The sequence below is a fragment of the Melanostigma gelatinosum genome (genome assembly GCF_949748355.1).
Source record: "Melanostigma gelatinosum genome assembly, chromosome: 20".
NCBI lineage: Eukaryota > Metazoa > Chordata > Actinopteri > Perciformes > Zoarcidae > Melanostigma > Melanostigma gelatinosum.
Window position 1 is genome coordinate 6,567,755 of NC_136653.1, and position 26,245 is coordinate 6,593,999.

Genomic DNA, 26,245 nt, shown 5'->3' on the forward strand with positions numbered 1-26,245 from the left:
AGTTTCCTGCTGTAAGTCTAAACACAGTGATGACTGAAGACAGAATGGGGGAAAAACACCAGTATAAATACGGCTGTAATCAGTCTTCACAATAAACTTCCTGTCCTGACTGAGCAGAGAGAAAATAAACTGGGAGAGAGATGCTCAGAAAATGCGTCCAAACACCGAGCAATAAATCAGTGACGTCACTGACCACTCTGCTGCCTCCATGATTTCCTCAGCCTTTCCTTTCCAATAGAACAATGGAGATGTCTAGAGTTCAAAGACCCACAGAGTAGACATTTTAAATACAAAACCAGCTGTCTTCAGTTAGCTTAGCTTTGACCTGTTTGGAAAGTATCTTGTCTTTGTAACGGAGGCAGAAAAAAGGAATCAGTTGAGAAACCTCAAGCTGGGATGAGTCCACCTCCAACTTATCTTGAATAGTTTCTCGAATATCTAAGGAAGACTGCTCCCAACAGCATCAGCGCTTAAAATCTTCACTCTTTAGCAGAGTCCTTGAAAGTTGAAGAGCACCTGCCTACCAACGCCTATCGAATGATAAGATGCTTCCTCAGGAGCCTAAACGCATCGAATACAAGTCTTTCGGAAAGAGTTTTATGTTGTGCTACAAATGACAAAACTACCAATTACCCACCTCAAAACTTTCTTCAGCATTACTTCTGTTTAACAGAAACAAGACACCTTGATAATTACAGTAACCAATACTTCCAGGTGATTTTTCTGTCCAAACACTTTAAACACGCCACCAAACAAGTTATTTTTCTTTACGGGAATCCAAAAAGTTGTCTGTTCCTCTATCCATCAAAAGGAGCACTCGACAGAAATAAATCCAATGTATAAATTATTCACTCAGAGGCACAGGAAGTGTTAAGATTATGTCGGAAGGGTGCAAAAAGGATCCAAAAAGGAGGTCCAGTGTCCATGTGGCCCCCAGTCCAGCTACGGTAGCCACCACCATTCAAAGCACACAACTCTCTTGTGCGGTTACATCTCCTCCTCTTCTATCCAACCCCTACCCCCAACAGGACATCCTGAGGCCTGCTGGAATACAATGCTCAGGCCCCAACCAGTGGTCCAAACGTGGAAGTTACATCACCGGGGGAAAATGGTATTGTTTCAGTGGAAAAGCACAACACTCTCAAAAACGCTCGTCAGCTGCAAAGTCCTACGCGGAATTCAGGTCCAGGAGGAAATTCTCCTCCAATGCAGACTAATGGGAATGCACAGCAACTTGGGCATGGGACTGGATATGAAGTGTCACAGGATGGAGGAAGTGATAAAACTTCCTCTTGTGTTGAGGTGCACCTTGGAATGTGATGAAGTAGAAATGCAATACATACTCCACTGGCAAAAAAACTAAATCACAGGATTCTATTATATGTAAAGTCACCTGGTTGTGATGTGATTTTAATGTTAGAGAAAAGATTAAATGTGTACCAAACACAGCCTGCTGATCACATGACACACCTCCATGAATAGAGACATATCATTTTACAGCAACACATTGTGTAACACCCGCAGCGTTGAGATTTGTCTGTGAAAAATATTGGCGTGTACATCTGATATCACCTTGTCCCGGTGTGAGGGTCAAGGAATGAGCGGTTCAGGCCACCTAGTGGCAGAAAAGACGTCATAGCACGCTTCACTGCACAGAATTATGAAGACGACATGATTACAGATAGTGTAACTGTTAGCAATATTGGCTGTTTACCATAAGCACTTGTTCAATAATAACACTGAACACCTGTGCCCTTAAACCAGTTGCTATTAATATGACAAGTTTGAAAAACAGCTGAAAATTTTACTCTTCTTAATTAAGTCAATATCAAAGAGCCGACATCAAAAGCCTTTACAGAACGCCTATTAAGCTGTCAATTCTAGGGCTTCGTGATTGAAAAGGTCATACTCTTGTGCATCAACATCTTTGAATGGCACACAAATGGTCACGGTACTGCAAAAGGAGACTTGTGTGCACATAATCGTTTATGGCACACACCCATGCGTGTGTGGACATAATCCAAATATTTCAGCTAAGGTGAGCTTCATTCATACACAGAGCCTCTTCAGGCTTTGTTCACTTCAACATGTCACCATTCCCCATTAAGTGAAAGCTCTTCAAAAAGCCTCTTCATGCCCTTCTTTGCAATGCAAATTGAGACGAGGTACACTCGGGGGATTCTTGTGTGGCGGCCAAGTTAAGAATTGACCTGCACGCCAGATCATAATCTCAGAATGAGATTGAATAGGATTCCTCGCTGTAGTTCCCTCTGGACTGGCAGACAAAGCACAATGGACACCCGCTTCTCCCTGCCTCCTCAGTGAGGTATCTTACTCCCAAATATTATTTTCTTCCTCTCTATATGGGGTTTGAAATGCATGCTGCTGCATTCTAAGCACTTGAGTGACTTCTGAGGGGCTACATTGCTTTGAAGCAATAGGAAAACTATTCAGAAACATTCCCTGGAAAGTTCTTTGTCAGACTTGGGAAGACAGTGTGAGAGAGAGGACACGGCAATCGTGAATGTCCAGGAGAGAAAACTGCCATTAGAGAAGGGGGGGATTAGATAAGCAGAGACAGAAAACAGGCCGAGGGAAGAGTGGAGGAGTGGTTGGTATGTTTCACAGGAAAGCTGTGAGTTATGCGTGTGTTTTTAAGGGAGATCTGGTGTTCATGCTCACCTTTGACCGTGGCGATGACTGTTCCAGCTGTACTGAGGATGTCCACCGAGTTGAGACTCTGGTGTTTGTCGATTATGGACTTCAGAACTCGCAGCAGCTCCCCGAGACGCTCGTGCGCCGCCTGATGGAGGCAGTCCTGGTGCTCTGGAAAGTTATAGACACTTTTAGCGAAACAGTTAATGTATACGTCGCATTCAGTCTATCTTGTAATAAGCACAGTGGGGCTGTCAATTAACCATTTAACGTGATGGAATTGGTGAAGACGGTAAAAACATCGTCTGACAGTGTCCACTGAAATATCATTGACAGCTACTACATCATTATCCATTAGCCTGGTTAACCTTCGACCCATGAGATGATAAGAGATCAGTGTTGTCCAGTGTTTCTCTGCTACACGTCATTGAGCAATTGGCCAGGTTTGTTATGCTGTAGAACATGGGGCGTAAATGGCCTTTCAATGTACTATTTCCTGCCATGAATTGTGTCTTCAGTCTGAAAAATGATGGGACTTGTACCGTATTTCAACACTGAGGCTTAACAATGACTCATGTGCTATAGAACCTGAGCAGACTGAACCTAGATCCCAGCTATTTAGAACTCTCCCTGCTTTACATGAATGGTGCAACATCATTGGAAAAGAGGATTACTACATGACATTCCAGCTTTGTTGGTTGAAAGAGTGACCGTGGCAGCCATGACAGATTGCTTTATGGTGTAGTTGCACAGACAAATAGTAGCGACGGCGTAGGGATTGCACACAACTCAGCAAACCTACACAAAGAACTGAAATGGTGCTAGCCTAACAGCCAAGTGCATAACTAAACACGACCTACTGTGCCATCTGTCTGCAATTAGCAGTTGGTTAGCTAGTTAACCAAAGGAAACATGGCATCTCAGGTATGTGGTTGAGTGGAGTAGATGCAACTTTACGAACAGTGAGTCACCACCATTTACAAAAAGGGACAAAAAGCACTTCGCTATCAGCTGACCTTTATAATCTGCTCTTGACATTCTTGAGGAATGAGGTCATGAATGAGGAAATGGAAACGAGTACATGAACTACGGTTCAGGTGTTTTTTGTTTGCTACTCATTAGAAACATATTGAGTACTGCAGGGTAGTGTCACAGGGGTCTGACACACTGACACAAGAGGGAACTGGAGACACACACAGATATTATTGGCATTTTGCTCAAATATGTTTCCGGTCCTATAGCTGTAATCTCACTTAATACACAGTAGGCTGCTCGGCAGGTTGTTTGTCATGCTTTAAATGTGATTATCATCGTTATGTGTATAAATTAGTTTATTCTTAGTCAGATCTCTTTCTAGTAAACAGAAAAAAGTAAGGTAAAACACAGACACACGCACGCACCCACACACACACACACACACACACACACACACACACACACACACACACACAGAATGGTTACAGGCAGTCAAAGCCACATTTTGTGCTGACGATCGCCCCCTGGATTACCCCTTCATGGTAGGGGGATCAGAAAGACTTTAGCTGTCTCCCATTTAGTCTTTTATTCATTAGCCCTCTTTTTTGGAGTGGGACAAATAGTGCCGCCAGTGGGGCTAATAATGCTGCGTCTGTGTGGCCGCCATGACAATACTAGCTGAGTCCTGTCCTGGAAATCCAGCCAACTGACCACCAACTGACCAGCAGGTGACAAGTTCAAATTTGACCAACAGGTCAGAACAATGACCTAACAACCAGTATGAAGCGCAGACAATGTGCAAAATCTCCCCGCAAACTGTCAACAAAATGCTGTAGAGCACCATACTTATATTTATATTTTCTGTTCACATGTTTCAACTTTCTTATAGCACTATGGCAGGCAGCCTCTTTTTTCTCTCAATGAATGTGAATGATAATGTGCCAAATGGCTATACACGCATTCAGTCAACACACCCTGCAAATCAACAATGGGCCACTTAACATAAACCCAAAGAGCTGGAGTGATTGGGTACGGTGCAATGACTCAGAGAAACAGTACTGCAAGGTGGCCACAATGTAATTCCAGGTGAAGATCAAGCACTTGCAAAAGATCAACACAAACACACCAACTGAAATCACAGGACACACCAAAATGATTACATAAGACCGGCACAAATCTCAGACTGTTCCACTACCACATGCCAACATGCGCTGTTGCCTTTAGCTTGCCAAAAGCTTCAGGACCTGGAGAGTCCTATCCTTCACCATAGCGACCATCTTCATCCATCTTCATCAGATGTCGTGCACAGCTCCTTCTAGTGCCAAGGACCTAGTGGTTTTTGATGATGAAAGCCTCTCGTTCTTTTGTTTCAGCTGCCCAACTCCCCACGAGGCAGGAAAACGGCCAGTGTTGTGCTTCTGGCACAACCTCACATCAAACTGAGACTCAAAACTTCTATACAATCAATGCAAATGGGCGTATAGAGAAGGTCATTCTCTTCACTGGTCCCTTGGATTACAGATTCAGCCATTTTCTAATTACAATCTCGTGTAAAAGAGAAAGAATGTGCCAAGTGATTTTGTAGTGGTATGACATGTACTCTTGTATTCAGCTCCCAAAACAAACCTTTTGAACAGTGTTTTCTGAATAATATGGCTCAAATTCAACAAAATCGGAACAGGAAGTGGCATTTACATAAAACACAAAGCAGATTTCATAGTTGTAAAACAATTACATTTTAAAACAAACAAAAGTATTTTATTTAATATTAAAAATGATTTAATATTAGAAATACATTTCATATATACATTTCCCTTAACTTCCTGTTTTTGCAGCGTTAATCCTTTACTGTAACAGAACCAGTCTTCCCACAGCCTTATACAGAGACCTGGACCCACAAACATTTGATATGGGTCAAAGTTTACAATGAGCCGCTTCAACCAATAAGCCCTTAATTGGTCCTGGTCAGTTTAGATCCCATTTATGGACATTATCCTTTCAATGACAAAAACACACAATGGCCTAAATCATCCCTACACAGGCTATACACCCAATTCATCGACCGAGTAACTGAATCCAGAGTCCTGGAGGCACCAAGCCTGGGCAAGCTAGAGGTTTATTAAGGACAAGCCTAAACCATGAATGCCCACGAGACAGAGGGTCTTCCTTTGCAAAGCTCCATGGGCTCCAGTCTTCAATGGCGGTTGTGTGGCCTATTGGACCATCCTAAATGAAGGCTAATTAGCAAGACATTATGGTTGCGTCCACCGGCCCAGCAGGACACAGGATAATGTACAGAGACTGATGATTTAACCCTTCAACTGCCATTCTGCACGAGACACAAAGAAGAAGACTCGTTCCCACCAGGGAGGGGCGGTTAACGGAACATCTGACCAGCACAATACGTTTCAGCAGTGGTATTGCCAGGAAAAATAAAGTTTGGAAAGGAAAATGTGGTGGAAAAAGTTGCAATGACAGAAGATGTTTCAATTGGCAAATATCTTTCTGAAAACTGGAAAACAAACAAGCTGCTGGGAAGATCGTTCTGCTTTCCCCTGGGAAGACCACTGAGTTTTGCATGAGTTGTTTAAGTGCCGAAAACTCACTATTGTCCCTGGGGCCACTAGCAAACAGTGGCCTGGTCGCCTCATGGGCCTGCCACATGAAGCATTTATGGAACAATAAATCACAACGGCAGCTTTTCACTTTTCACGGGAAAGAGGGATTGGAGTGTGTGTTTGTGGCTGTGTGTGCGTCTTTGTCCATGTGTGATGGTTAGTGGTCGGAGTGATAGGGGAGGAGTTTTGGTTGGTATTTGGGGTAGTACGCTCCCTTGGGATTTGTCCCAAATTTACCCCTGCACCCCACATCCCTGCTGTAGTGGGGGTTATGAGAGAAGGAGCGAGTGAGAGACATTCCTGGGCATAATAAGCTCTGGTGAATGAAGGCTACAGAGGGATCAGACCTGATGAGAAGGAGGCCGCGGATCAGGAGCTGCTCTGGGTCTGCCAGTAAGACATTGCCAGGTTTTTACTTCATTAGCGTCATGGAAACCCAACATTCCAGCCTCTTGTTTGGGAGTGGGGACGGGAGTTGCAGGAGCGAGGGGTGGAGGGGGATCCATAATGAAAACATTGTCGGATCACTCACCATCGAGATGACACCTCAATACCAAAACATTCTGATGCTCTTCTGGAACAGAGACTCTCCAACCGTTAAATGTTATGGAGCTACACATATACAAAGATAAGGCCGTAGACTCACGATAGTTGATTCAGTCCATGCAGTATGTGGGGAGGCGATGTTGGAGAGCATGAAACATGGAGCCATAGTACTATTCTCCAGCTCTATATTCTTGACCGCTGACCGACAGGCCACTAGAGTGTTATAATGTAAAATTATATCTTTGGTATCTCACCCAAGTACAAGTCTTTCTGCAGGTCCAATATCAACCTGCATGGTTGTTGATGTTTTTTTGCATTGAGTCTTTACACTGTTTGTTTGTTTAATGGTTGTGTTGTGTTGGCATTTAGGCAAGGACAAAGTATATTAGACCAAAGCATTCAATGTGAAAAGGTTTGTAACTGCCCACAAGGTGTAGACTACCATATAATAAATATAGTTTTTGTTGTTGCGCAAGGCCATCAATGCTAAAAAAGATGCCGTTGCTCTTTGTTGATGTGCACCATGAGGAAATGTCTCAGTTTGGAGACTTGGCATCACTGACTTGATTCTTTGTAGCACAAAACTTCAACTAGGGCCTGACACAATATGACTTGGCAACATTCCTTTCGCTCTGGACCTAGCTATGCTCAGTCATGCATTGCAAATCATGGGAGCAATGTATTATCTATGCTTAAAAACATTTGAGGGATCGGAGGGGTGCTTATTTTCACAAAGCAAGTGTGAAATCACTAAACATGTTACAACAGGGTCTGCAGAGGTCCGATCAAATGGAAGCGGTTAATGGCAGAGGGGGCTAAATAGGATGTTGGACAGGCTAGCCATGACCAATGGCAATCAAAACCTCTCAATGTGTCCTATTGAGTCAGATCACAGCTGGACATTCCAGCTACTCGCCCCTAAATAACCAACTAGAACTCTGTAGTAGCAGTTGTTTCAAAGAAATTGTGCATTCATCAAAAGCTGTGGTATGGCTAGGTTTCAAGGGGCTCCTTTGAGACTTGCCCCCTTCTTGAAAAGACAAGCAACCAAATGTTTCAATCAATCACTACGTGACTCAATAACCTTTGCTTTGTTCAAATGGATTCTTCTTCAATGGGCTAGGGTGACATGCCACATTCTTTCATATTACCCACTCACCAGTACTGCATCTTTAATACGGTATTTATGTGCGTTGCGAAAACATTCCTTATTGTTTCAGTCGAAATTTGACCTATTGTCCTGACTATAAGTGGGTCTCGCAAAATCGGTCCACTTAACCTTTAACACTTGGGCAGGGTCACTGCAATGGGTGGCCCATACAACCCTTGATATCCTCCTCCACTTCCTGTGGTCAGTGCCCTGGTCCACCTCTGTCGACAGACCACCGGCGGTCCACTCGACGGATTAGCAGATTACATGCAGCTGGTAAAAAGGCAGGAGAACTTTGACTTCCCAGACTTCTATGCTCATGCCGAAGCATTCCCTGTTGTTTCACCTTTGAAGCTCTCTTTCCCATGACTGCATGCACAAAGAGCTGGTGTTTAAAAATGAGCCCCAGGCTAGACACACAGCACCTTCCACCTAGGTGGGGGGCTTTTATGTTCCCACTCTGCAGGCTACTGCCTTTGTGAGGCTTGTTAGCCATTAGCTCAGAGGACCAAAAGTAAATGAAAAATTATGTATAATGGAAGCTGAATTTAGGAAATGCAGTGACATTAAGTTTGACTGCGAGAGAGGAACACAAGATATAAAAACACATTGCAAAATTCATTAATAACGATATAATAACCAATTGACAATCATCCTTAAATCCAAGTATGGCCAGGCAAAAGGTTCCAAGATCTCTTTCTAGTCAACAGACACGTTTACCCTCGGATATTTCTCACTTTAGTTTTTTGCATATAAATGAGATACCCAGTGCGGAGTGAATAATTTGTTTTCCCCCCTTCTTTCATTTCTCTTTGGAACCGTCTGTCACAGTGAGGAAAGACAGGCAACCTCTCTCTCTGGATATCCCCCCACATCACCACCTTCACCACCACCATCACTGTTGATGCAAAGCTCTGAAGTTTGGCATTCCAACTATGCTTTCTTTAAGAGAAACTGCAAATCCCCCCACTGTTGAACCTCGAGCTGCCAGCCAAACTGGTCAGGCATTAGGCTGAAGAGACTACAGTTGCTCCCCAAGATGTGTAATGCAGGCAAAGGAACATCAGCAGGCCAGAGCGGTGGGAAAGCTGTCCACCAAGTACAAAGATGGGCCCCTTTAGTATACCTGTCAAGAGGCAGAACTGGGAGGTGAGGGGGCTGAGGTTGGGGGAGAGAAACACAGCATTGAGAACAAGAGGACACTGTTTAGCTTTACTTGTATCCTAATCCTGAGAGAATTGGCTTTGTGTGATTGAAAGCTTGCACTAGAAAAACTTACTCTCATAACTGTCAAGGCATTTCATTTGGTAAAATGTTTATAAGAAGGGAATTGGGACAGAATTTGGGACAGCATTTTAAGGATAGGTTCAGTTCGAAGATAAAGAAGAATTCAAGAAAAACCAGTGCACATGGCACTGTTTTGTTTCTTACCATGGTTACAATTAATAGCTTGGAGCAGACAACGGCCTTACATGTGAGTGAAGGTATTCAGGGATGAGGAGGCACTGCTGATCGACACCCGCTAGTCCTATGAAAGGGACTAAACATCTAAAGCCATGTGGCCTCCTGCATATATGAGCCCTTTCTCCATTCATTGCTAGTTATGAAATATGCAGATTGAGAAGCTCCTACATTCTGTCCTTTAGATGAAAAGACACGGTTTGTTCCAGGAAGCCATAATCAGTCCGGAGAAGCAGATTCAAGAGAGTGACAAGGGTATTGCTGCGTGTGTTTCGTGCGCTTTGGCAAGTTCAATCACACCCCAATAGGTCCACTTTCCTCCCTTGCCCTTTCTACACCCCAATGTGGCCTAATTTGAGTCTCACAGGATAGGACAGACTCCAATTGGTCCTGGCTCTGCTTCACGCTCAGTCTGCCTACCTCCACATCAAACAGGGACTCTGTTCCTTTCACTGAGCACAGCAACTGGGTTCCTAAACTTACAGAATGTTGTGGACAAAGACAGCGGTTGGTTATCCTCCTCTCCTCCCCATCAGCTCCATTGGTCTTTAACGAGTTATGAGCTGTACACAGCATGGGGCTGCCCCGGGCACATGCAAGCATGCCCTAAGGTTGGCTCTGGTGAAAAACAAGGCCAATTATGGTCAGAATAGCCCCTCGCTATACAACAGATTACAAACTATTTACCAAAATCTCACTCTAATGCCAGCAAATACAGAGGCTGGGATGCTTGTGTCATGACCAGAGTAAACACAGTTAAGCTAGTCTCTATGTTGTTTGGCCGTGTGGTTTTCCATATGACATGAGCATGATAAACCCCATTACTTACCTCAGTGACATGCTGAAACTGAAAAAAGCAACGGTCACCTAGGCCATAACCAGTGAACTATGGCTGATGACTCTTCTGCACAAATTCTCCCTTGCGAAGCTGACTCACCAAAGACACAGTTATAGTGAATGGACAGTGGACATACCTCTCACCACATGGATATGCTCTTACACAACAATACACATAAACTTAAGAAGCTCAGGGCAGCCCATGTTTTTGCTTCTCGATATAGGGATTTGTGATCTACATCACTTTTGCTGATCTAAGAATGGGTCGGGCTTATTTCAAGTGTAATGCATGTTTAGTGACCTCTACTTTATATACAGAAAAATGTGCATCTTCTACAAAAACCTTATCTGGGATGGCCAGAACAAGAGCCAGAGTAGCTATTTTGAATGTTTGTTGGATTTAAGATTCACATAATTTAGCTTCGTTTCAAATTGAGGTTTAAACAACATACAAGAAAAGTTTTGTATGTTTTGAGCTCTTAATGATAAATGAGTTGTGAAAAATCAGAAACATTGCCAAAAGTAAATGAAGGACATTCCATAAGCTTTACATCCCTACCAGTGGATGTTTCTAAATCAAATGAATGTATAATTTGCACCACAGATGTTTAAAAGTGCAGGATGTCAAATAAAGTCTGCCTTGTCTAATCCTAGAGGACTTTAATCCAATGCAGGGATAGAGGCTACAGATTCAAGGGCTATTTAATCTTATTCAGAGGATAAATTTGCCATCTACGTTTCAAAGCCTTAATCCAAGGAGGAAGAGGGGAGATCTTCTGATCACACAACCTATCTGCCATACCCAATACTGAGAATGCTTCCATATTCAACATCCCTGTTACTTCACAGAAGCCTCCATTGCCGGGTTTAGACAGTACAGCCCCATCAGCGCCCCCCCCCCCCCCCCAAATCCTTGGCTTCTCATTTGTAGTGTGGGAATCCTGAAGCTTTATCTTAGTGTGGGGCAGACATCGACAGCCTCCTGGAACAAAGCTGTCCCAGCAAAAAAAATAAAAAACCAGTGGCCATAACCGTAAATCTTACCCGAGGGAAGGAAGGAGAGAAACACACAGAGAGGGAGCTCACTTGGGTTACAACTTGAAAACAATGTACAAATCTTAGAGTGCAGTGGGGCAATTAAACTTGACAAGTCAACATGGTTCTGCCACCTGTATGCGGCGTGACACGATTCGCGCATTGTGCATTGCTACAAGAAAGATTTTCAGCTACAGTTTATGATTCCATGGTTTCTTTCCTCAGTCAGAGGAGATTAAATGAACCTGCCATATGTCACAACACTCTGCACTTTAATCCCAGGCGGTAGCAATCCAGAGATCTAACCCTAGCACGGCATAAACTAATGTTAAGACAATAGCTGTGCTTTTAAACATAGATCACCCCAAAACAATTACGGTAATGTAATGAATCCTGTTAGGCAGCTTAGTTGGCTAGATAAGTGTACAGAGTATGATTAAACCAAGACTTCCAAAAAAAAACAATGTAACTTGATCTTCAAGAGAAGACTTTAAAAGTAAGGAAGGCTAGTTGTCTTGTGCTTGAGGTAATTTACAGGAGGCTTTAAATACGGGCGCAGTAAAAGAACCATAAAAGGAACTTTTTGGAGGAAAGAAGAAGCTTGCAGGGCTTTACAGTGGATCCCAGACCCAGTGGGACAGACTGTCTAAACAGAGCAGTTACAGCCATTAAGAAGGCCTGGAATGGTTAGTGAAAAGCCCAAGCAGGGCTAATTTTAGGCTGGTATTTCACAAGGGGTGATTTAGGATACAAATCGCGAAAATAGCATTTAGGCATTCTCTCAGAGGACCCAGACCAGAATCACTTTCCCACAAAGCTTTAGCATCTTTGCAAGAATACTCAACAGGCTTCCAAAAAGAGAAAAAGCACTCATTTCCCACAGCACATTTCAACAAAAGCCACAAAAATGAAGCCAAAAACGCAACTAAAGTTGAACATCAATGCAACCATTGTACCATTTTCTTTACTGCCAATGATCTGAAGATTAAGAAAGAAAAAAAAACATTTTGGGCTCTCTGCCATCATGTTGTAGCTCAGCGAGTGGTCAGGTGCATTACAGTGAAGAACATTACACGACACCTGCGGACCGTTTTTAGTAGAAACCTGTTAATCATTAAAACCCAGAATCTTCCATTCACAAAGCCAATACTGATTTACTGGGGACACGTATGAGTCAGTGCATTGTGACTCACAGTAAAAACACAGCTGATATAAGTACGAGTCACACATTAACGCTGACAAATTAAAACTGTGAGTAATGACGATGGAGCTGTGACGGAGCCTTGCTTCCATGCATGCTTATTCCACATCCATCCTTGCTGTGAAGGAGGCCTGGTGGGATTGCACAATATTTAGGAGTTTGTGAGACGAGGGAGGTAGAAGGTGAAATGAAGCAACTCTGGCTGTGTGTATGTAAATTTAAACTGAGGAAAAAAATGGAATAGCATTAAGTTATTACATTGAAAGAAACCTGACAGGAATGTCACACATCGGACCTCTTTCAACTTGATATCAATATCCTGTAATCATACAACTGAAACACCCTGTCCTCATTTATTGGTGCAGTGTTCATTCCTAAGCAGCTGAAGCACAAAATTGGCCGTCATTCTGTTTGGCAGGGCAATGAAAGCAGCAATGACACACCTGTCCAAGTCAAACAGCCACATCAACACAACCTCAGTCCCAAAATAGACGATGTTGAACGGGGACACGCTACGGCCAGATGTTTACTACGCTAATCTTATGATGGAGGTGCTCCAGAGGACTCATTCACCACCAAACACAAAGGCCACACAGGGACCAGCTCCACAGCTCGCCTGGTCTCCAAACGTCCTCTGTGACCCCAGTTAAGACCAATCTTCTAAATAATAATCCCCTCCACACAAGGTCACGGTCACATCAAGGAAGAACACAAATATCTGGGAAACGCTGGCCGGACAACATTGAGAGCACATAAACAATTTCTTCTCAGGGAACACAAAAAAAAAGAAAATATCCAGTCATGCGTCATTGCCTCCAACCACAAATGAGCAGCAACGGTACTATACTTGCCATTTAAGGTTGATGTTCATTGATGTTCATTGCTGCTGCTGCTGCCCCCCCCCCCCCCCGAGGGAGAAATCCCACAAGCCACAGCTATTCTTGACTTGGGAAAGTATCATTCATGCAAAAGCTGCCAGTTAGCAGCAGCATGCTAGTCTGCCGATGCCTGGGACAATGGGTGTCTGACTCACATCGCTGACCGTGAATGCAGGCACTGTTGCGAAGGGTACGAGGCTCTAAGCTGAATATTGAGCTTGACTATTGGCCCTGCGTCGTAAAAAAAAAAGAAAAAGCAGGGTTCGGTGAGCGGCCAGGGTAATGAGAGGTTTGAGCCATTGTGAGGCGCTGCAGAGACAATACGGTCATAAATTAGAGGGGGATTTAAATCACATCCAATCACAGCACAAGTCAGTGACTCCCAACAATCTGTTAGCAGGCCCTGCTAAAGCCCAACAATGACACTTTGAAGATGCTTATTGACGACAAGCACAAACCTCCTCGATATGGCCAACAAAACAATGAAATCCACAGATCTCAATACATGCATGGGATCAAGTGTGTCCCAATGTCAAAATCCCAGATTTTTCAAAACATTCTCCTCAATTTAACTTGTTTTTTTTCCCCGTGCCATTTGAAATTCCTTGGAGACACAATGGTCTCTTTGCTGCTTTCCTCAACAGCAGACGGTTTTCTACAACGTAATCAGCCTATTTCCCCAAATCTGCCCTTTCCTGTATTTAGCCAAAATAAGCCCGCTAATGGGAATACTCTTACAAATCATGTGTTGGCATCTCAGCCACAGCATTTGCAGAATTGAGCTTGAGCGTACACGTAATAGTGTGCAGCAGACAGTCGCTGAACTGTTTGTCCTGAGTTCATTTTGTTTTCAGCCCATTTAAGGTACGATGTTCTTAAGCTCTATGCTGTTGTTATTTGGAGATGTCACAAATTATAAAACCGGTTTCTTAGTGACAAGCAGCGAGGGCAAAATGTCTAGTATGACAGCTATGCAGCCTTGGCACATAACAACAACCTGTGTGTGCATGCTTTGGTGTTGATCACTTTGAACAGACCAAAAGAACAACTGTATCTGTGGTTTGTTCACGCTCGACTAAGTCTGAAACTGAAAATGTGGAGCCGGGAAAGCTTCTTGCTTAGATCAAGCCTGCTTCTGTTCCGTAAAGCTGCAGACATGGATCTCTTGCTGCTTTGATCCTTGCCGTGCTGACAGGTCACTGAAAAGTCTCTCGAGCTTCAAAAAAAAAAAAAGGAAAGTCCTATTCTCTGTAATGCTGACGAGTCCAGCCGGGTCAAGCACCTTCACTGACCTCTCCAGACAAAAAACAAAAGCCTGGGATTCCTTCTTCTTTCAGGGCTTGGGAGTCATGGCACGGTGGTAATGGGGGGGAAGAAAGAAAGAAAACTAAAAAAAAAAAAAAGGTACCACCAGCACCGCATGCATCTTCACCTCATCATATTTAAACCTGCCTTACCAGGTCTGGGGATTAACAGATCTGGCTCTGATCCAAACGCCAAACTAATTCAGGAATGTGATACTCACCCACACGAACATAAACTGCCGCACAGACATGAGTAAGTCTCTAAACTCCACTGTGGTTTGGAAATGATTTAATCACTGATGAAGAGAGGCCTATTAGTCACCGCCTTAGAGGGGGTTTTATTCTGTCGAAAAAGCTTTGGGAGTTAAATGTTCCAGCTGCTGTTGTTTAATGAGGCTTCCGTGTAATTATGAACATTTCAAAGAAAGCATGGATTTTTTGATTTTTTTTGCACAGTGTAAAAAAATCCTTATGTCGCATTAAAATGTCTTTTCAGGGTAATTTCCTCTGACTGCTCGGCCTACGCTGACCAGAAAAGGCTCATCAGAATATTGAGAATTCTTACCGTGTAGTCATTTATCAAATCCTCCATTCATAGCTTTTAGAGAGACTTTGTAATTGTTTGTATTGTTTTGTTTTTTTTACAGTGCGGATAGAAACACGGAGGGAAAGAACCAAACTAAAAAGGGAGATAAGGCCGGTTGACTGACCGCTCAGCCAAGGACGCAGCGGGACAAACCAGGTAGATAGACCTGAGACTGTGTACACTGTGCTGAAAGCAACCGTGTGTACACAAGAGCTGACCGGCAGATGTGTCCCGTTAGAAATCCCTTTTGGCTGTGCTTACAGTAAAACCCCGTTTTTCCCACCTCTACACTGCCACAAGCTCAGATTGTGAGAGACGTATACATCTTATTCATGAGTCAGAAATAATAACTACAAAGCAGAGAGGGCAGGGTTTAACCACACTGGTGTTTTCATGTTATCACAAGCAACAGGGAAAGAATTTAGGACGTTATACGCGGAAGCCCTTGCAGGTGTAATTATCCAATAGGCAGCGGTTAGTATTTATCTATTAGTGTGAATAGAACTGATAGGATTGGTTAGAAGAGCATGTTGTGTTGGCCTCTTTTTATCATCAGCAGAAAGAGCAAATAACAGAATAGGACATAAAGCTGTGCGGATGTTTGCCACATTCGCCTTAATGCCAGTGTCAACTCTTGAAAAACATACCTTTGGAGTTGAAAACTTCTTTGAGTTGTAGAAGCACGTCAGCGAACTTGCGCACATCGCTGACCAGCTGCATGATATAGATCGGGTCCGAGGCGGGAACATCTGGGCTCCCCGAGCTCCCCGAGCCGCCTTTGGAGACCCTGGCGGGGCCTGCCGAACCCGAGCTGGAGTTGGAGAGTCGGGAGATGCCTAGAGCGAGTTTGCTTCCACCACCACCACCGTCGCAGCCTCCGCTGCTGTTGCTGCCGCCGCCTCCCGATCCTCCACCAGAACTCTGGCGCAGCATGGCAGCCAGCATGTCTTGTTGGTCCAGGGGCCCTTAGGCCTGGAGACCGTTATCCTGCAGTTCAGCTCCCGTTCTCAGACCCAGCACTGCACCACAACAGGGATGAAGGCGTCTGCCAAAGAGAGAGAAGACCATTTGGAATAGCACGACATTACTGACTGCATCAATCGTGACGCGTCACCAGATGTGTTTTTAGCAGGACGACGAGCACAGCTGGACTGCTCGTCATCCTGCTCACACACCTCTGAAGTAAATGAGGTGTGTAGCTCGACAGTTCCCGAACAGAGCTGCTGTCTGCCTGGGACATTTCACAAGCAGTGTAGTGTTTTGAACAATGTGTGAGGTAATACAGGCAAGTAGTTGTACTGCTAAACAAGTCCCAGCATTCTTGATCTTAATACAATAATGATACCAATTACAACCCCAAACATAATCTGACAGCGACAACCAGTCTTTAACTGCGATTTACCTAAAAATAAAAAAGTGGAGTTATACATCAGTTACACTTGGCCTATGTTTGGCTTATAAATACATAATATAATTAATTAGGAGATACATTTGAAGCATTCATATCGTATTGATCTAAAGTCTATATGTGGCCTTGTTTAATGATGTAAATGATGAAAACATGGTCTGCACATTAATTAGATTAGATTTTAAATACAAGCCAAACATTCGTTGGCAAAAAACAATGTGTCTATAGAGCTAGATGAAAAACACAGTCGATAAAACGACTTCAGCGCATTCTCCCATCTACACTCTGAGTCTCCGCGCACCTCCCCGCGCACAGGTAACGTTAAATAGAGAACACGACACTGCGGGTTAAAAATCCCAAAATGGGATGATTTCTTGCTTATTGTTGAATACAAAGAGACGAACTTAATCCCCATTGAAACCTACCGGGTCATTAAGGTCGGCTACTTAATTCGGCATCAACACATTCTACCAAGCAGCACTTTTTGTCATGAAATATCAGAGTTTTGCAACCAGTCTGACTGCTGGATCTCGGTTAACGTTACCGTCCGTGTTTCACTTCGCTCGGACTCGAGGAACAACCTTAACGTTGGGCTTTTGTGGTAGAAACACATGCGTCGTGTATTTAAGTTATGCCGAAATGTTGCGTTCAGAGGAAGCAAAGTGTTAAAGTAATTCCCCCTCAAGAATAAGTCTATTTTTTTACCGGTAAAAAGGCTTCACTGAAGTTACTTTAGGGTACTAAATATGAGTTCTGGTGAAAACGTAGTACTAGCCTATAACATAACTAACTTACACTGACTATAGGAACATCTGTCCTCAAGTGTGTGCTCCTCAACAGCAATTTGTTTTGTCGCAACACAAACAAATGTTGCAAATGATCAGACAGAATTACACACCTGCAGTCGGATCCTGAAACATTTCACCCGCAAGAAATCCTGATGCTTGAAACTGTCCGCTGGCCAGTCTTGAAAAAGACAAATGTATTCCACAACCTCTGCGCTATCCTTATCTCTCACAGCCGTATCCCAAAACCCCTCACTGTCCTGCTCGGCTCCACCGGCTTGAATCGCCTCCTCTCTCCGTGTGATGTAGGCGGTAACTTGTGATTGGTAACTCTGTCTGTGTGTGTGTGTGTGTGTGTGTGTGTGTGTGTGTGTGTGTGTGTGCGCGTGCATTTTTTTAAAGATTTCGTGCGATGTCCTCTCTTAACAACAGGTGTCTGGATTTGTAAAGTAGCAAGGAACCCTCAATACAGCGTTGAACATCCGGTTATGCCTTTCAAAATAAACGTACAGCAACAACATGCCAATGTGTCGATGTCAGAACCTACCAACCTAAAATGTGTGAAAGATTAAATATCCGTATTTCACTGAAAGAGAGCAGACTTGATAAAAGTCCAATAATATGCAGTTAGTAGCCTGATCAGCATTTACTTTACCTTACAGAGATAGAGATGCGTGCACCACTGCTACAGAGGCTGCAGGCAGTTGTTTGCCTTGGTTGTAAATCCCTGCAGTTTATATAGAGGACTGCTTGAATAGCAAGTCTGTGCTGCAGCCACAGTTTGCACCGCTCTGCCGCCTGTACTGCGTTTCTTTGGAGCAGAAGCGCAAGTAACTTTTAGATATGGGGACATTCTCCTGAGAAAGACACAACTCTCTGTCCTTTCTAAAAAATATAAAGAAATTACCTTTCTGATTGCTTTTTATTTTTATATCTTCCTCAACTTCAGAAGTTATTTAGTCTTTCAGTCTTTTATCCAGTTGCTCTGAAAATAAATCTGGAGGATTTAAGTAACGCAGTGCACATCACTGACATCTGCTGGTGAAATGAATGTAGTTCAGCCAAATAAGGCAGAAGCTCATATTGTCAAGTGAGGGAATCTTGATATTTTACAACAAATCAGGCATAGCTGTGCTTGGGATATATATGTCATATATATATATATATATTTGACATATATGTGGGATATGTGATTGTCACTCACACACAATACTTTAGAAATAATTCTAATGAGATAAATATGGCAAAAGCACAATCATTTGTTAGAAAAGACTGAGGAGCCTCCAGGATCGTGTCTGACTTGACATATTCACACAAAACTAAATCTACACGTATCCTGTGATTTATTCTACAGTAAAGTACATGTGATATATACAGTACGTCCATAGTTCTGACTCTCCTACAACTAAAGACAATAGTTACAGGACATATGTATCAATGACAAATGAAAGAGTGATGAATATGACTTTAATGATGTAAATTACGGCAGGTCATCATCAGCGTTAAACCAGCAGGAACAAAAGTGGTCACGGTTTTGAGAGTGATTATTATTCACATTAATAACTGTTTTATTATTTTTTATTCTGGTCAGTATTTTGTATAACAAAACAAAAATTGAAACCAAATCTCAGACTTGGTTGAAAAGAAGTTTAGGGTCACGCAAAAATATGCTAATTTTAGGTAAGTATGCTAGCTAAACAAACAATTGTTGAGAATAGTTGGCGCCAGTAGATAAACTCACCGGCGACAGCCGCTCTGTACCCGTCATGATTGTGAAATAATGAGTGTTTAGTGCCTTCAAGCGGCCAAAGTGTCGAGCTGCAGTATATTCAATTCATCAAGCTAGCGTCAATGCTGACATGATTACGTAATAGTACTTCTGGTGAATATTTTCAAAACATAGTTGTCAAACTGAATCAATAAGAAATTAACTAACAAATTATGATAAAACGACAATGTTCATGCTTCTTGACAGTGGTCACAATACAACTACACATTCTTCAGTGGAAATTATATCGATAGTTATGCCGGTTATGCTATCATTACTTATTTATATTCTTTAGAAGTAACCATTAGTGTTGATAGTGCAGATATTACCCCTACATTTTACAAACACTGTGTATTAGATTTGCACTTATCAGACAAAATAAAGAAATATAATATTTAACATTTGTGCAATAAACAGCCCTGAAAGGATTGTCCCTTCCTTTTAGGGGTTACAGTACATATAATACCACACTAACAAAATATGTAACAGAATAAAACGTTTAACATACAACGCTGTAGTTGTACACTATGACCACTGGGGGGCAGTGTACACTAATGATCTGTTAATGCTTTGTTTCTCAGCCATCAACAATCCATGGATATATGGTATCCGCAGACACAATATCGTGCTACGTTTTCCGGTGAATATTTCAAAGTAAAACTGTCGATGTGGTAGATGAATTGCTATCGTGCGCCAATGGGGCGTTTAGTTAATTGCAGGAAAGATTGCATTTTCCTAAAACTATGCTGTTGATGTAGTAGTAAGTCGCAAATTGATTGTTAAATTGGTGTTACGTGAACAGAGTATTCCCTTCCACTAAAAACACGCAGAGTGCACTGGGCTCGTTACAGTTGTAGCACCACCGAATACAGATGCTTTTTTTAAAGCACATTTATTTATATTAACGAAAATAAGAAGGCTACAGTGACAAACTCAGTGCTGTATAATTCAAGCAATGATTCCTTACCAAACTAAAATCAAACATAAGAAAATCATTGACAACGTAACGTTACGTAACACTAAACACTTTTTTACGGCCACTTTTTTTTTCATGGATCTTTTACGGCAAACTATTTCTAACCACTACATAATGAACAGTCTGTGGTACACTACGATTCAAATATTCTGAATCACTGTAGTACAAGACAAATTGTGGTGTAAGAAAAGTGTAAATGTTCTACAAGCTGTTACAGGAGACATTCCTCATTTAAATGACCTTGAGTCATGTCATACAATATAAAAATCCACTGAGCTTCACAGTGAATCTGTATAAGTGGTGGATCACTTTTTCCAAACCTCCACACCTGAGTTGGGAAACAATATGATTGTTTTCTTTCATAAAGTGAGGAGCTTATCGGCATGTCTGATTTATGTTGTGAGATTGATCTTTATTGGTGACATGGCTGTTCATTATGTAGTTGTTCTGTTGTTGTCCGTATTGGTTTGAAATTGTTCTAGATTTGCCCTTGAAGTCAGTTTCCTAAAGGAGTCGTGTGTAGGATTTAGTGGTGTCTCGTGGTAAAGTTGCAGATTGCATCCAGCTGAACACCTCCGCTCACCCCTCCCTTTCCAAGCGTGTCAGAGAACTACGGTGGCCTTCAGGTAGCGTAACAGCAGAGATGGGCAAAGATACATCAAAGTGTATTTTGATACAAAATACAAAATACCCCTCAAATAAATGTATCAAAATAAAATACAAAATACTGGTGCCAGAAAATGTAACAAAATACAATACATGTATTTTGGATTTTAAAAAAAAATTCTGGATTTTCCGTTTTCTCACAATTTGGTGAAGCAGAGCATTCAGGTTTGGGCTATATAATATAATATAATTACATATAATGTACACAAAGCTTTGGTTCACCCCACAAAGAGGAAGAACAGTCACCGAATGTCAGTGTAACAAAGCACATCTGTGCTTGTTGATGGTCCTTCTTGAACATCATCTTGCTGAGACATGCTGTCCACCTGGCCAACTGTAGAATGTATGAAATAATAAAACTAAGAATGCTTTCATAATATGCCTTTTAAATTAAATAAATAGGATATTTAATGTGTTTTTTTTTTAAACAAATGGACATCTACTGTCATAGCCTGGCTAACTGTGAACTATATTATCTGCCAGTAATTGATATGGCATTATGACATTCACATTGAGAAGATACAGCATAACTTGAAATACAGTGCAAGATTAGATGGTCAGACGTCTCTTGATAAGGTTATCATGAATACAAGCTCCCAATCTCCCTCTTCCTACTCGACTGACAAGTTAACTTGCTAAACACTGGCTGGCGTGCCCACCATCTAGTGTTCGGAGGTGGAAGTGAATTCTGTGATGAGTTGATTGTGCAGAGAGACTCCTACAACCAATACAGTGTTTAGAATCGCGTCATCTACCAACTGTGCAACAAATATACTGATTTAGTTTATTAGAGGTAGAAGACAAGGGATTTCATCATTGCTATGAAATGAGACGTCATGACATTCTGTGCTCGCGACAAAGTATGTTGTTGTTAAAGACTACTCAGCACAAAAGCTTTGGAAGATTGATGGAATGCATGGGGGAAGGATGAAAACAGTTGAAATGTTGTCTGTCTGTCTGTCTGTCTGTCTGGCTTTCTGTCCGTCCGTCTGTCTCTCTGACTTTCTGCCTGACTCTGTCTGCCTGACTCTTTATTCACACCATAAAGGAGAGATTGATAGTTGATAAAGGGTTGCATATGACTCCCTATTAAGTCCCTGGATAACCTTCTATGAGCCTCTGGTGGGGGTAGGTCGGATAAAGAGGACTTTTGTAACAGTTTGATAAACGGCCCAATGATTACAATCTCTCTTTACTTACTCCCTGACCACCAGCATTAACGCATCATTCTTACACCCACTCTCTGTCTCAAGCGACGCATAACGTGACGTTTATTTACTGCGCTGCTGCCTTACTACACAATCATTTGTTCTCTACCTCAGTGTCGTTGACTTTTATGTGTTCTTACTGTGGCTACCTCTGACTCTCAGGGACAGGTTTTTGTTCTGGTGTTGTAGTCTCGTGGCCATTGTGCAGTTTTTCATTGAATCTCCTATTTTGTGGTTATTTTTTACAAGGGTCGTGCAATCACATTTTTTGTTTATTGTTGTTCCGTAGTTCTTGCTATCACGTCGGTACTCCTTCGTGTTGTTCTGCTGTGGAGCTTTGTTGTTCCTTTGACTTTTGTTCCCATATTTTGTATTATCTGCCTCCTATGCAACAAGGTTTTGCTAATGCCGGGAAGGGAGGCCATAAGCATCCGTTGGCCTACTTCAGCACGCAGCTTGACTCCACTGTCAGAGGCATGCCACCCTGTTACAGGGGTCTGGCATCTGCCGCCTATGCCAATGAGAAGGCCTCTACCATAACCATGGGTCATGCCCTTACGTTGTACACCAGTCACGGTCTTCACGCGCTTCGGGTTATGACGTAATTCTGTTCGCGCCGGAAGTGACAATTTCTCGGTGCCATACAGTTAACCCGGCTGAACGGCTTACTCTTCCACATGAAGGTACTCCTCACGATTGAGTCGCAGTATCAAGCAGTTTCCTTAAAGCACGGGTAGATTTGGAGGCTGTGACACTGTGACACTGTGTCTCTCTCTCTCTGACTATCTGTGCAGAGAGACTCCTACAACCAATACAATGTTTAGAATCGCGTCATCTACCAACTATGGAACAAATATACTGATTTAGTTAGTTAGAGGTAGAAGAGAAGGGATTTTATCATTACTCTGATATGAGACGTCATGACATTCTGTGCTAGCGCCACACTATGTTATTGTGAAAGACTCCTCAGCACACAAGCTTTGGAAGATTGATGGAATGCATGGGGGAAGGATGAAAACATTTGAAATGTTGCACAAATATATTTAATGTATTTTAATGACATTTGATTGGCATCATATATTTGACCATCTATCCTTTTTTCTGCGGTCTAACATGACTTCAACCTATCCTTTCCTGCGGCCTATAGAGATCCCCTCTATCATTTCTGGGATCAGTTGAAGTCCCACTATCCTGTTCTGCGGTCCATCGAGTCCATCGAGACCCTACTCTACTTTAATCTGTTTCATTTGTGAGTGCACATTTGCGCTGTTTATGCTTGTTATTTTGTTTTGATTTGTTTGTAAGCTTTTTATAATCTTTTCTATATTTTATCCTGTAATAAATACTTAAAAGACAGAAAGCTTGAGATACTTTTGATTTCTCTCAAGGAAATACCTTCATTTCCACCACAAACTATCATTTCGGGAGTTATTAGTTACATTTCATCAGATTTCTAGGAAATACAAAAAGCTACGAGTCTGTAAAAATAACTTTAATGTCACACAAATACAATTTTTAGCAGTAAACCAAATAATAAAGTTATAACTTCAGTTGTATGATATTGATGAAAAATAAACAGCAGAGAATTGGTCGAAAAGTCTTAAGTTTTACTGAGGCTTGGTCTCAAACAAGGAAAAACAGGCATCCAGCGTAATACACACTCTTAGTAAAGAGTCAAAAACAAAAGCCAAACAATGTAACAAGCTCTGCACCAAAGACAAACTGGTTTAAAGAATCACAGGAATTACATTTCATAAGATTTCTAGGAAATACAAAAAGTTATGAGTCTGTCAAATAAAATGTTACAAAAGTTTCAGTAACACAAAGAAAGAAAAAACAAACATTGATGTAGTTTCTTTAAGGCTACATCCACACTACATTTGAAAACCGAGTTTTAAAACTAAAACGATCTCCGTCCACACGTTTCAGCACCGTTTTCGAAATCTCTGTCCATACGAACGACTGAAAACGAATATCACGTGACTCTTCACATACACTGGGCATGCGCGTGGGTGTCGATGTAAACAGGAAGTAGATTGGTTGCTTAGTTAAAACAAATATGACAGAGTAATGACTCGTCTTTAATCATGAAAGGTCGTGTTTGATACTTAAGATCTTCTCTAAAATCTCTCTATGAACTCAAACAGACACATTTCGTGGAAAGTTTTGGAAGTTTTATTTTCAGACTTAACGTTAGTTACAGCGCTGCAGGTCTTTCTCACACATCAAATTCACTTCAAAATCAACACTTACACATAATAGTTTACTAGCTTATGGATCCATAAATGTGGTCAACACACGTCTCTCACTCGTTCCCTCTCGGTTTCGTTGTTGTCGGTAGATCTCACTCGTAGCTCTGCTGGTGGCTGAAGTATCTGTCCTGCTGGAGAGCAATTACTGCTTTTGTTCCTTTACATTGTATCTGCGGACTTCACAACAGCTGTGCAGAACAAAATAAGCATTAATAAGGACAGGAAAGTCCTCCGTTTTGTGTCCATCACCCTCCCTAAAGCCGCCAACTGTGGCTTCAGACGTCCGCTCTGTAGATCTTATAACGCCGCTGGACACGCTGCTCACTGATCGCTCCAATAGCAGCTGCTTCCTCCGTAATAATGCAGACTTTAACTGAACAGTTGCTAGTAAAGACAACAAGGTCAGTACCGCCTGTAATCAGTTGTCCATGTTAAATTAACCTGGTAGTCGATCGGTAATCAATGTTGTTTGACTTCCGGGAATCGGTCACGTGATAGGTGTGTGACGAATCAGGGAAGGACACGTCATGACTGTTAAGAACCAATCAAGTAGCGAACGTGGGTGTGGGCGTCATCGTTTCCAAACGTATCCGTTTCAGACCGTCCAAACGAATAAGCAATCCCGGCGTTTTCAAACTCCTCCGTTTTCGGTGCTTGAAAATGCCAGCGTAGTGTGGGCGCTCAGTGTAAACGTAGCAAAACATGTGGTTTCAAACGAAAACGGAGTAGTATGGACATGGCCTAATACAGAAGGTCTCCTATTCCACCTTGTTAGAGCCAAATATGGCATTATAAATACCACTGTATTTCTTTCTTTGTACATTGGGTGGCGCTGTATTTCTGTCCTGGGCTCGGGTATATAGGTCCGGAAATTGCTGTGTTCGTCAGGTGTTTGACTCCGGAAGGGCAAACGGTTTTGACCGCAATACGTTACGCATTTACTGCGGTGTGGGAAAGAGTGGCTTTTGTGTGCATTGTTTCCACGACGAAAATAAATGAGCTACAGATCATACAGCAAAGGTCTCTGTGATCTGTCGAATGCACCACACCTCACAGGTAGTTTAGCCTGCCGCGAGCGCGTCAACCAGGCGACTCCGGAGGGAGCAGCACCTCAGGAGCTTACAGCCACACGACTGGGCTTCTTTAACATTCGTCAAAACCTGGCTCCCAAAAGTTGGAACTTTGGGTGGAAAACATCAGCACGTTTGAGACGTAACGGAGGAGAATCCAGTGGAGGAGGAGACGGCTGCGCGGAGCTGTTCGGGTCTCTGGCAAGGGTTGGAGGACGGAGCTACGGGGCTAATGCTAACACGGCCGTGGAGCATCGGACCACCGCCCGGCGCCCAAGGCACAGAGAGGTATACGTAGCGCTACTCTGTATGGCCATTTACATTGTGTGCGCACATAACTGGGCATAAACCCAATGCATTGGTGGCCGAAGCGTGCGGACAAGAACACTAGACTTTGCATTTGACATGTGGACTATTTATCATGGAGAGCCACGAGGCGGCGTTGGACGAAGCTACCAGGACTGGTGTGCTAACTGAGGGTAAACCCAGCACTATGTCTGGTGGTATGGAAATGCAAAAACGTGTAGTTAAGCTCACTGCAAAAGCGCTTGCTCGCAAATTAGAAACATTGCAAAATGGTAGAAAAGTTAAACGAAATAAAGCAACCGCGATAAGAAAATCAACACAATATTTACTGTCTGGGGATGATAAAACACAGGTATCAAATGTTCTTGGAGGATTGATTGAGGTGTGTGATGAAGCAAAATGCATGCATGAATCTCTGTTGGGTTTACTACCGTGTGACGAGAGGGAAAAACATGAAACATTGTTTAAAGCAAAAATGCTGTTTAATGATGAATGTATTGCTGCTACAAAACTGTGGGTTTCATCCAATGAAGGTGCTGTGTATGAAAATGTTGAGGACT

At 42.5% G+C, this 26,245-nt stretch overlaps 1 protein-coding gene across 1 annotated transcript in view; it reads right to left on the reverse strand.

Annotated features, from left to right (window-relative positions):
* Positions 1 to 17,683, reverse strand: part of arhgap29a (Rho GTPase activating protein 29a) — a 33,191-nt gene extending 15,508 nt beyond the window's left edge. Inside the window, exons 1-3 of the mRNA XM_079292506.1 lie at positions 17,553 to 17,683; positions 15,894 to 16,291; positions 2,683 to 2,826 (exon numbers count right to left, since the gene is read on the reverse strand). Of these exons, the coding sequence (XP_079148632.1) occupies positions 2,683 to 2,826; positions 15,894 to 16,191 (442 nt within the window). The 5' untranslated portion in view covers positions 16,192 to 16,291; positions 17,553 to 17,683. The remainder of the gene's footprint in view (positions 1 to 2,682; positions 2,827 to 15,893; positions 16,292 to 17,552) is intronic.
* Between the last annotated feature and the right edge of the window lie 8,562 nt (positions 17,684 to 26,245).